At 40.1% G+C, this 13115-nt stretch overlaps 1 protein-coding gene across 1 annotated transcript; it reads left to right on the top strand.

The window, feature by feature from the left end:
• The first annotated feature begins 10045 nt into the window (after positions 1-10045).
• On the top strand, positions 10046-12403 carry LOC138617990 (transcription factor Adf-1-like). The gene is made up of 2 exons (XM_069693392.1): positions 10046-10442; positions 11246-12403. The coding sequence occupies exons 1-2, from the start codon at positions 10104-10106 to the stop codon at positions 11573-11575; spliced, it is 669 nt and encodes a 222-aa protein (XP_069549493.1). The 5' UTR covers positions 10046-10103; the 3' UTR covers positions 11576-12403.
• Positions 12404-13115: the final 712 nt, after the last annotated feature.

Here is a 13115-nt window from a genome sequence, read left to right as displayed (position 1 = left end):
AACACAATGTAGATTTAAGATGAATGTGTGAATAAATAATCAGCACATGACATATACACTTAAACTTTAGAGACAGATGTGATACAAACCGAGAAGAAATTATCTCAATGCTGACTTTCTCTTGGGATAACTTTCTGTTATCTGAAGTTGAAGTTTTAAAAGTTTTTTTTGCCAGTCAATCCACATGGCAGCAGTTCAAGCTAGTTGGTTTGCAAAGCAAACATCTTACTGAAACAGACCACACTGTCAAACATTACTGAACTGAGCAGTGACAAAATGGGAAAGCAGGCCTTTAAGTCTGTCACACCACCGTGGTGTCTTCCTCTGTGTAAATCACAGTCACGGCTGTAAATGCCTTACTGGAAACTCTTTGATCGTCTTGAAAAAAAGAAATGTGTGAGGGAGAGTGTGTCAAGATTTGACTGGTGAGGGTGCAACCTGCCAGGTCATCTTTTTCCAACTGGGCACACGGCAGCTTTGAGGGGATTTAGTGGACAACTTTATAAGTCAAAGAGTCAAACTGGCCAAATCTGACAGATAATTGTCTCCAACACACACAAACACACCACACACACACACACCGTGTCTGTGTGGTGGTGGGGGGTAACAGCCCAGTAAAGAAGCTGGTAGCTCCTCAGCAGGTACAGTACATGTCAGCTCATCCTGCTCTTTGATAAGCACAGACACTTCCCTTTAGCCATGGGACTGACAAACACACACACACACACACACACACACACACACACACACACACACACACACACACACACACACACACACACACACACACACACACACACACACACACACACACACACACACACACACACACACACACAAAGCAGCTTTAAAAATCCGCCATTTTGGTTTCATATGCCAGCTGTCTTTAGTATTGTTTGCATTTTTATCACTTTGTATTGTTACTTGCTTTTTTCTCTTTTTAGTGTTTGTTTGTTGTGTACCACAACACCAAAAAAAAACTTTTTGTTGTTTGTTTAAATATTAAAAAAAACAAAAAAACTTTGCACTATTGTTTAGTTAGTTTTAATTTAATTTAATTATTCTATTTTATTTTATTCTATTTTATTGTATATACTGTGCATTTTTATATTTAATATTTTTTTACTGTTATTTTATTGCTTTCCTGTATCTATAAATGCTGCTGTAGCGAAAAAATGTCCCCTTGGGACATAGATAGATAGATAGATAGATCTATCTATCTATCTATCTATCTATCTATCTATCTATCTATCTATCTATCTATCTATCGATCTATCTATCTATCGATCTATCGATCGATTAATCGCAGCTGACATTGCGATGATGTTTTCACACCCGACAATGGAGCGTTGCAAACGTAACAATTGATCTGTATGTCGTCAGAAGGTTTGCAAGGCTTAATTATTTGATTAATGGTCTTAGTGCAACAGCTCAGAAATCACTGGTAGTGTTTGATCAACATTATTCACTTGACATCAGAACAAAGAAAAATATATCATGGGGAAGGGACTTGTGAGTTGTGTTGTTTCGATACACAGTAGAAGTGATAATTGAGATTTAGCTGTTTTCCTCATTCCTAGACTGTATCTATGTTATCAGCATAATGAGTGTGAGTGCAAGAGGTTTTGTATGAAAAGGCTCAAGTGATCTAGAGTTAATGAGAGAGTTAAAATTACTGACAATACTCACACCCAGAAGATGAGTAAGATACAGGGCAAGGCACAGGAAAGGCAGAAAGAAGTCTCACAGAAGCCTTAAATAGTACAAATGAGTCCCAGTCTCTCTTTAGCATGTATCCACCGAAAGGAAGAGAGTGTGTGTGTGTGTGTGTGTGTGTGTGTGTGTGTGTGTGTGTGTGTGTGTGTGTGTGTGTGTGTGTGTGTGTGTGTGTGTGTGTGTGTGTGTGTGTGTGTGTGTGTGTGTGTGTGTGTGTGTGTGTGTGTGTGTGTGTGTGTGTGTGTGTGTGTGTGTGTGTGTGAAAGTTCTTTCAGATGAATAATAAGGCTTTGTTCACATGAAAGCACAACAAAATAAAAACAAAATAAAGAAAATACTAACACAAAACTATACTTTTATTGCATCAAGTTGAAATAAAATGGAATCTGAACATAACAAAAAGACAATTTCAAGTTTTGAGTGTTTACCTTTTTCACTTCTTACCTGATAATTTCCATTATTTGCTGGTGTTTAATTGGTGCGGTGTTTTCACCCTGGTTTGTAAATGGTCTGGTTGGGTGAGCAGGTCTTGTGGAGATGATATCCTGTCAACTATAGTATAACAAAATCTGTGTGGATGTGGAGACCAGTGGAGAATATTGGGACAAAGTGGGAGCAACTTTTGGCAGTTTAACTTGACTTAGGCCTTTTCTTATGATGTGTCAATCATTATCAGACATGTTTATTATTATATTATAAAATGTTATATTTTATAGGTGAAATAATGTGTTGTGCAAGCAAGCCAATTTGTTGTTTTGGCCGATGTCAAGACTGAATTTATTGCTGGATAAACAAAAGATGTCCTTCAAAGTGTAAGTAGCTTTATGAAGCCTGTAAAATATACACATAAACTCCTCTGTCCTTGTGCACACAGCTGCAAGTCTTAATCTAATGATACAGGTGGCTAGCTAAGTGGGCATGTGTGCATGTTGCGGAAAGGTTAGTAGGTTGAAAAATATATCTTAAAACATAAATTAATCAACATTATAACAACTGCTCTACAGAAAACGTCACAAATAGTGGCACCTGTGACAGTGAAAGCAGAATTTCTTTTTTTTTCTTTTCCTTGTTTTTAGCCCATTAAAAAAATCCACTTGAATACATTTGAAACTACTTGATCTGGACAATCCATCTCTCAAAGTACTGCTAAAAAACAAAATAAAGGGAACACTTAAACAACACATCTTAGATCTCAATGAATGAAATATTCCAGTTGAAAATCTTTATTCATTACATAGTGGAATGTGTTGAGAACAAAATAACATAAGAATGATCAATAGAAATCAAAATCATTATCCCATGGAGGTCTGGATTCAGAATCATACTCAAAATAAAAGTGGAAAAATCAGATCACAGGCTGATCCAACTTCTGTGAAAATTCCTCAAGACAAGTCAAAATGAGGCTCAGTAGTGTGTGTGGTCTCCACGTGCCTGTATGCACTCCCTACAACGCCTAGGCATGCTCCTGATGAGATGACAGATGTTCTCCTGAGGGATCTCCTCCCAGACCTGGATCAAAGCATCAGTCAACTCCTGGACAGTCTGTGGTGCAACGTGGCGTCGGTGGATGGAACGAGACATGATGTCCCAGATGTGCTGGATTGGATTCAGGTCTGGGGAACGGGCAGGCTGGTCCATAGCATCGATGCCTTCATCATGCAGGAACTGCTGACACACTCCAGCTACATGAGGCCTAGCATTGTTGCAGGATGTTGCAGGCAGCAGAACGTTCTCCACGGCGTCTCCAGACTCCGTCACGTCTGTCACGTGTGCTCAGTGTGAACCTGCTCTCATCCGTGAAGAGCACAGGGCGCCGATGGAGGAGCTGCCAATCTTGGTGTTCTCTGGCAAATGCCAATCACCCTGCACGGTGTTGGGCTGTAAGCACAGGCCCCACTTGTGGACGTCGGGCCCTCGTACCACCCTCATGGAGTCTGTTTCTGACAGTTTGAGCAGAAACATGCACATTAGTGGCCTGCTGGAGGGCATTTTGTAGGGCTCTGGCAGTGCTCCTCCTGTTCCTCCTTGCACAAAGGATCAGATAGCGGTCCTGCTGCTGGGTTGTTGTCCTCCTACGGCCCCCTCCACGTCTCCTGGTGTACCGGCCTGTCTCCTGGTATGTCCTCCGTGTTCTTGACACTGTGCTGACAGACACAGCAAACCTTCTTGCCACAGCGTGCATTGATGTGCCATCCTGGATGAGCTGCACTACCTGAGCAACTTCTGTGGGTTGTAGACACCGCCTCATGCTACCTCTAGTGGTGAGGACACTGGCAAAATGCAAAAGTGACCAAAAATCATCCAGAAAGGATAAGGACAGAGAAATGGTCTGTGGTCACCACCTGCAGAACTGTTCCTTTAGAGGGGTTGTCTTGATAATTGCCTCTCATCATGCTGCACAACAGCAGGTGAAATTGATTCACAATCAGTGTTGCTTCCTAACTGGACAGGTTGATTTCCCAGAAGTGTGATTGACTTGGAGTTACATTGTGTTGTTTAAATGTTCCCTTTATTTTTTTGAGCAGTGTATATAGTCCCATTTCTCAATTTAAAAGTTACATTCTCAGGCATGGCACCATCAGAAAAACTCCTCTCTATTGTCATTTACAAGTACAATGTGATTAAATTTGCAACTTCCTTCGTATATTCTGTAAAAAATTATAGGTACAGCAGCGATTGAATATGTGACCTAGGTGTGCAACTGTACCATTACAATTGTACAGTATAACAGTGTGTGGCAATAGTAAATAGTGCAACAGCTCATATGTGCAATGCAGCAAATAAAACCAGTATTAGAGTGTGGGAATGTAGCTACAGAGTCTTCATTGAAAAGACAAAAACAAAACCACAATTTAGATAAATGTATTAATCCCTGAAAGCAGATAGGTAGGTAGGTATTTACTTTATTAATCCCCGAGGGGAATTTTTTTTCATTCAGATGTTCTTAGTCACTGTGTGGTAGTGCAAACCTTTCGATGCAACACAATACCCAGACAGTGACACAGAATGAAGGAGGATAGATCCCTAATGCAAGATGTCTGCAACTATTTTTTTTCCCCTGCTGGTGCATTTAAGGACACTCTGACATCCAAAATATGAGTGTTCTGTAAAAGAACAACATTTTTAGTGCAAAAAAACAGCAGATTGTAACAGGATCGTTGTCTTCCAGGTTGCCCTTACAGATATGTTGCATGTTTTCCACACAGGATACATGTGATCACATGTAAGACACATGTTTACCACATGATGCAAAATATGATAACTTGGGGAAAATATGTGGAAAAGTTTTCACGTGAGAATCTATATGGGCTTCACACATTACACCATGAAAAATGTTCCAAAACCACATGTTTCACGTGCACAATCACGTGCGTCATGTGGTCACGAGTTTTTGTACATGTGAAATTCATGTGTTTTTTCTGTAAAACTGATGACAGCATAACTTGCACAACGCTACCTGCCAATAATGACATTTCTGATGTTGGAATTTTCATGAATGCTGCACAAAGGAGAAGTGCCTGCGTGATGTTTGAAAGATAAATAAAATATATCGCATCTAGATTTTTCTGTAATCTATTACCTATCTCTTTATTGTGCTTATAGATATATTGTACGGCTGTGTGTGTGTGTGTGTGTGTGTGTGTGTGTGTGTGTGTGTGTGTGTGTGTGTGTGTGTGTGTGTGTGTGTGTGTGTGTGTGTGTGTGTGTGTGTGTGTGCGCGTGCGTGCGTGCGTGCGCGCGTGTGTGTGTGTGCGCGCATTAGAAGGTTAATTACAGGATCATCTCCTATCGTCAGTAAGGTGTGAACCCCAGATGTCTCATGCCCCCCACCCCCTCACCCCACCTTTACACTAACCCAGGTGTTAAAGCCCCCACTGAGGTGACACTTATCACTGGTCTGGGAAAGAGCTGCTCCGCAACAACCCACACACACACACACACACACACACACACACACACACACACACACACACACACACACACACACACACACACACACACACACACACACACACACACACACACACACACGCACATTGACACACATATATAAGAGGATGACTTGGGTTGGAAAATGTCTCTCCTTCACACCAGATATGAAGATTATCAAGTCGAGACAAGGATGATAATACGACTGTGTTTACTTGACAACAAGCACTATTAAGTATTAAACTGCTCATTGAAATATACTGGCTTTATACTCTTCCCTGATTTACATCATCTGGCTCATGCTGGCTCAGAGTGTCAGGCCTAACACTGACACTCACACAGATTTATTTCTGACTACCTGACTGGTGTCTGTTTTTAGGAGTGTATCTTGCTCTGGTCTCCCTCCTCCTTTAAGATAAATGTGTCACTCTCACTGCTGAGGGTGTGTGTGTGTGTGTGTGTGTGTGTGTGTGTGTGTGTGTGTGTGTGTGTGTGTGTGTGTGTGTGTGTGTGTGTGTGTGTGTGTGTGTGTGTGTGTGTGTGTGTGTGTGTGTGTGTGTGTGTGTGTGTGTGTGTGTGTGTGTGTGTAGTTGAGAGCGGGTGTGTATCTAGATGATGTGAGATGTTGTGTCACCCACTGAAGGCAAGAAAACACATCAAATAAACAGCATTATGAAAACAAATACATTTTTGTCAACATAGTGGCAGACTTAGTGAATACACTCTTTGATTACAGTAATGCTTTGTTGTTTTAAACTTAGTGGAAACCATTGTGTTTGCCATGCAACAGGATACTTCAGCGGGGCATTAAGGACAAACACACAAACAGCAGAGTACAGAATATAAACATTTGTGGAGGACAGTAGCCAAATGTTCGTAAAAATGACCTCGTGACCAGAGGGTCAGCGGGTCAAATTCCTCGACCGCCTGGCAGGCAGAGAGCTGAGGCACAACAACTCCCCTCAGGATGCGGTGGAGCGAAGGTCCCAAAGACAAATGAAACTGTTTCTTTGGTGCAAATCTAAATGCAACTGTCTGCCAGAGACGATAAGGTGCATCTTTGATATAAATTCAACAGCTTTATTTGTGAAAAGCTCGTGCAAAATGGATACATTCGAGATTTTCAAGTGAGTGCCTATAATGTGAACATGATACCATCACTAACCTCGCTGGAAACTCTTCAACTCTGCGCTGCCGTCAGATGATTGTGTGGTTGAGAGTCCTTTGGCTCCCTCTAGGTAACTGTTTGCACACATATTAGCACTTTAGAAACTTTGTTGCTGTGAGTTTGTTTTGCAGTCAACTTTGTGCCTCTTGACTGCGAGCATCAGTCAACATCATATTATTGCATCATATTACATTGTGATAAAAGATGCATATTATATGAAGTGTAAACAAGACTGGTGGACCCTCTTTTAAAAAGGAGGGCTCGTGTGCAGTAGTCTATACTTTTACAAACTGGCACTTGCTCCTAAACACTCTTTTGTCTGTTCACCTGACAAACAGAGATCATGCAGCTTTCATTTGCTGACTCTGCCAAATGGACTTTTGCTTGACCGGGAGTCTGCTGCAGTCAGTCTCAGAGGGAGATGTTGATCAGTTGAAAACGTCTGTGTATTAGTTGGTTTGGCTGCTTGAAACGGCCAAAAGTCACATTTTGAATTGGTTTATATAATGTAACATCTGTAAACTGATAAACTGGAAAGATTTCCGCCCCTCTGCATTTTTAAACAATGGATTTTTAAAGTATTTGTCTTGACTTGTTTTTGTACCAACAAGAACAACAACTCCCCATGTTGATCAGCTGAATGGAATAAAACTGGTAAGTATCACTGGTCCTGTTTCTATAATCTGTGTTGTCCTTTTAAATGAAGGTGACTTCACATTCTGGATCCTAGTAATGGCATGCTGTCACCTCATGTGGGACCTATGTAGGTAGTCTAGACAGTTATGCTATAATAGTCACTGTAACCTTGTGTGCAATCATGTGACATCCATTTGATAATAACTGATGTCCTGGTAATTGGTGTTATCCAATGTGCTGTCCCTGTAATCTGTACTGTCCCACACCAGGAGTCTCCCAGGTGACACTTAGACTGAGATGTTTGATTTATCACAACTCGGCATCGTCGCCTTCACATGTAAATGAAATCTGATGCTCTGGTGTCAGTATTCATCGCACCTGGCTGGAGTCTTGATGTGTTTACCATTTAAACTGATTTAAATTAGCCTTCTTTTAAATGCTGGCCTTTGATAATCACATTGTCCCACACCAAAACATCCAAATGAATCTAACAGGCTGCGTAAATATCTAAATGAGATTGAGGGTCAGCGCAGCATATGTTTTCATGTTAGCTTTCACATTTGTGGTTATTGAAACAGAAATATAAATCTAGGTAAAATAAGTGATCGGGACATTCTTAACAGCAGCTTACAAAACGGATTAAAAGGCACACTACTCTAATTATTTACAATAATAACAGGGTTTTTTTCAATGAAATTTGCTTTATGTTTACAAAACAAGCACTTCAAAAGTAATCGACCACCTGATATAAATCATGTTAATTATGAAGTTTGTATCATAAGCAGCCTTCCTGGTGTGCGTTTACCACAACACAGTTCCAGTAGCACAAATAAAAACATTTTCAAACCCAAAAGAAACAGAGAGGAAAAGAACAAAAAAATAATTGTCATCTCCAGAACATTATGTACAAGAAGAACCCAGATACATATATCATTTCTTGTCCTTTAGTTGTGTTTTCAAATGAGATGTCAGTTTGAATTATTTTCATATTTAGGGCGGTAAAAAGCTTAGAGAACCAAGGGATTCTGGTTTATTGACTTCAGCAGAACTAGACAGATTCCCACTGCTAATAAACTAATAAGCATTTAAAAGAGAGCACTGAACGTTTTTTATCACCTTAAATTAAGCCTCCGGGACACCATCCATATCAAAGCCCTCCAAACCCAAGAACTGAGCCCAGAAAAGAGTCCCGCATGTCAGTTTGTGCTGAGACTAACTGCCTCCTCTCACACACACTCTGACCAATGTCACAACAACACTACTTTCCAAACACCAATATAATTATAATGCAATGCAAAGAAACCTATTGCAAATTGAAAAAACTGAAAGCCAAAGTAGATAAATGATTTTATCTAGCTCTAAACAGACAATGTAAATCGGCAGAATATCTCCACACTGTCCAAGACAGAATGCAGAAATTGAAAAAGGAAGATGGATTAAATCATAGCAATCAAAAGAAAACAGAAAATGTGATCGCTGTTCGACAGGTGAGGTTGAGATGGAGATATACTTCCTACTATTATGAAAGACATTCGATAAATCAAGCACCATTTAGTTTAACGTGTTTGACTCTGTAATTTCAGATTTTTAAAGAGATTAATAATCTTTCAGAATTAAAAATACTCATCGGAGAAGAGACGGGGGCAGATATTGGAACCCAATTTATATCAACACAGTGAATGACAAAAACACGCGCACACACACACACACACACACACACACACACACACACACACACACACACACACACACACACACACACACACACACACACACACACACACAAATGTTCATAGGATATACTTGTTTATATGACTAGTAGACTAATATACATCAATGTTAATTCTGTTATTTTTTACTGTCCAAATATTTGGAGAAACTGTATTTTAATGCTTTAACAAGATTGTTTTTGAAACTTTTTTGGTTGTAAAGCTTTTTGAATTGAATTGAACTGAACTGAACTGAACTGACATTAAATCGTTTCAGCTGTTCAGTGACATTAAAACAGAGGTGGTAAAAAGAAAAGAGCAAATCCGCCATCTAGTGCAGGCAGACAGGAAATACACTGAATAACAGTCACTGGTAGGAGTCATAGGCCTATCATTTGAAGGTTAGTGATGCCCATTCTTAACATAGACATTTACAATTAGACATGTGGTAACAAGTAAAAACTGTATGTTGCACACAGGTTTGTAAAATTAAAATGTATATGTACGTAAAATTTAATGACTTTAAATAGTTAACAGAAATGCTTTCAAGCTATTTGTGTGTTTGCTTTGTATTTTCAGCTCATTTGATCGTCTCTTGTTGGACCATAAGGAATCTTCATTTGTCTTTTAACTGTAGTATTAGTACCACCATGTCCATGTTACAGCGCTGCTACTGCACACCTAATATTTTCACTGTTTGTTTTCTGTCTGAATCCACGTGCAGCTGCTGCTGCTTGATATAGAAGCAACTATTGTGAACTAAAACAACAAAATGCGAAATAGGCATACCATTTAATTCCCATTCCCATTTCCAGAGTGTGATCATTTATTCAACTTTTATTTTGAATGTGTGAAGCTTCGTACTTCCGCCCCGCCGAGAGAAACGAACACAGGTCGTTGTCTGCCGACGACGGGACTTCGCGGTGAAGTCGACAGAAATCAAAATGAACACCCTGGAGAAGAAGCTGGCCGACTTGATACGCGAACACCCGAATCTGTACGACCAGTCGCGACGGGACTACAAAGACAACATGAAAGGGCATCTGTCGTGGAAAGAAATCGCCGACGCGATGGGAAAGCCGGAGGAAGAAGTGAAGCTTAAATGGAAAAATCTACGCGACAAGTTCTGCAAAGCGAAGAAGCGAGTGGTCACCAGAAAGCTCTCCCTGCTGGACTACGAGGACCCGGTGGAGAGGCATGTGCCGGTTCTGTTCAACCAGATGGCCTGGCTCAGCGCCCATGTCAAGCCCAGAGTAGAGAGGGTCATGGGGGACCTCCAGGAGGTGCGTGTCTCGGTCTGTCATGAAGTTATATGTATTTTATATTAACATGAGCTCAACAGTTATCAGCTAACAGTTCCCCCCCCAGTGAAGCTGATGGAAACACAGCCAGTGCCATTTATCTAACTGTTACAAGGGAATGACTCTCCCGGTATAGTGAGCTCTTCTCCTTGCCAACGATATATACACAACGACATATCAGCAACTATGTGTTTTTTTTTTTTTTGCAAACTAAATGAATGAAAATATCCAGTCCCGTCATTACTGACAGCTGCCTCTCACAATATCCGCCCTTCGTTTTTCAAAATATAAGCAGTTGGTGGCGCGCAGGTAAACTTCAAAACCCACAAGATCAGATGTGAATTATTGCAACGTCACAGATACGGGATTTTTGAGGCTGAATGAGATATTCTAGGATGTCAAAACTGAAAAGTGCGGAGTGTTTAGGATATAGGAGGGTTTACCAGGAGAATAACAATAGACGCAATTTTTGTGTGTTTTCACTACCTTACAATGAGCTCTTCCTATCTGCATGGTCCTCTTCCACGATGTCCTCCGTATTGCACTGCCATGTTTCAACAGTAGTTCAGGATGGACAAATCAAAAACTGGTTCAAAAGAGAGCCTTCTGAATCCCACACACTTCTTCACAATACATGTATTGCATATCATTTTAAACAATATAAAACAGTCCTATGAGGGACTTTGATGTTTTTGGCTGTGGTCGCCCAAGAAATTGAAGCTTGTTATCAGTGTGTTGTTGTTGTCTGTTTTAAACAGCCAATATGCTGTTTCCATGTCACACAGGCAGCTAGGAGAGCAGATGAAGTGGAGAAAGAGCGAGATAAAGAGGAGAAGTTGCATCACGGTTCACTGCCAGTCGTTAGTACTAGTTTCTCTCTTACGGAGTCCTGTCCAACCAACCATCAGGATATGTTAGTCTCTCTTAAACGCAAAAGGCAAACAACCACAGAAACTGACATACGTTCTGTAGATGCCCTTACCAACCTCAGAGATGAAGATGAACTGTTTCTGCTTAGTCTTCTGCCCTCACTGAAGAGGCTCACCATTAAAAAGAGGATGGAGGTGCGGATGAAGTTCCAGCAAGTGCTTTATGCTGCCGAGTTTGAGGACTGAAGAGCTCAAAAGGCAGAAAACAGTGGTATGTGGCAGGAGTCGTCATGCCATATTGACAATGGTCCTCAAGCATCCATCTTGTAAATGTTGATTTGTAACCATTATAACTTAATATTTATTTTTGGATCACTACTGCTGGTGAAATATATCAAAATATAGATCTTAGTAGTTGAACATATATCAAGAGCTTTGTCACTGGGTTTGAACACAAGTGTCTTTAATTTTGAATGTAGGTGACAGAGACCATTCTTTGTTACTATTTATAATACTTCAGTAAACAGTTGTTAATTTGGTACATGTGCAGTAAAAATCAGTTGGAATCCAATACAGTACAACTGCCTTATAATAAGTCCCTCTTTTATAAAATTCACAAATGTGAAAGGGAAATGGAACAAACCTTTATGTGGTCGTATGGGGTGGAGTTTGTTGCAAAACTCCTGTTTGGATCCATATTGCTTATCGTTAAACTTGACCTGAAGTGGGCTCTCGGTGTTGTCAAACCAAGTTGTATTTTTTGAGGTGGGTATGAAACTCTGTCACAACAGCTACACTAAATGTTACCAGTGCATATGAAGACATTTCTTTTTTTTTTTTTTTTTACAAAAATGTAGTCTCTAATTGATCTTTCTGCACCTTAACTTACGGTTGCCAAGTCCTTCTTTAAAGATTGTGAATTCCAACCAAATAGTCCCAAAATATTTCTGCTCGCCATCGCTGCCTGATTGATTTCAAATATTTTTGTAGATTAGACAGAGGTCTCTGTCTGTACATAAAATTTTTATCTTTCTGAAAGGAGTAATTTCTACTGTATATATTTTATAAATAAATAATGTCTTGCTTGTCAAATACAGCATTTGCCTCCAATTATTTTTGCTAGTCCCATTGCATGACAGTAATGTTCAAGACTAGAATGAGACGTGGCTACCTGAGACTCTTTTGTCCGCCAGCTCGGTCTCCAACAGAAAAACAGAAAATAACAGGAATCTATTTTCAATTTTAAAAAAAATATTTTTTTTTACTCTAACTCCTCAAGTATAAAACACATAAATGGACTGTATACGTATATGTTCTATGACAAAAACAAAACCATGATTGGGCCTTTAAATATTGGTGTTCTCTTTCATGCATGTGTATATACAAACATCGTTCGTCTCTCTGCTCATTCTGTAAACTGCTTTCTAGAAAAGTAGTCAGCTTCTTATATTTCCCAGAAAGCTCTTTCCGGCTGCAGCGATAGCGTTTCATTCTGTGCTGCAAAGTCATTCACGTCCAAACGAAGCCAATCGCTTTGCTGCTTCAGCGAGGTCCTCCTTCTCCATCTGAGCCCTGATTGGATAGTAACAGTTTTGGCCCTCCTCTCATGTGTTCTGCTTTCAGAAATCACTATTCACAAACTGGTATGTTTTCATTCATATCTTTATGCATTTCTTTCATATTTTTTTCATATTAAGTTAATCTGTGGTTGTGTGTATGAGTACAAGTAAGAGCCTCCCTTCCTTTAACCCTCTTCCTGTTGTGTGTTTTTCTGTCCTCTCTCTCC

Source organism: Brachyistius frenatus, unplaced genomic scaffold, assembly GCF_029030835.1.
Source record: "Brachyistius frenatus isolate BFR_SWC_R1_liver_20210118 unplaced genomic scaffold, ASM2903083v1 Contig_15, whole genome shotgun sequence".
Lineage (NCBI taxonomy): Eukaryota > Metazoa > Chordata > Actinopteri > Embiotocidae > Brachyistius > Brachyistius frenatus.
The sequence above is the reverse complement of the archived record's forward strand: the minus strand, read 5'-3'. Positions and strand labels throughout refer to the sequence as shown.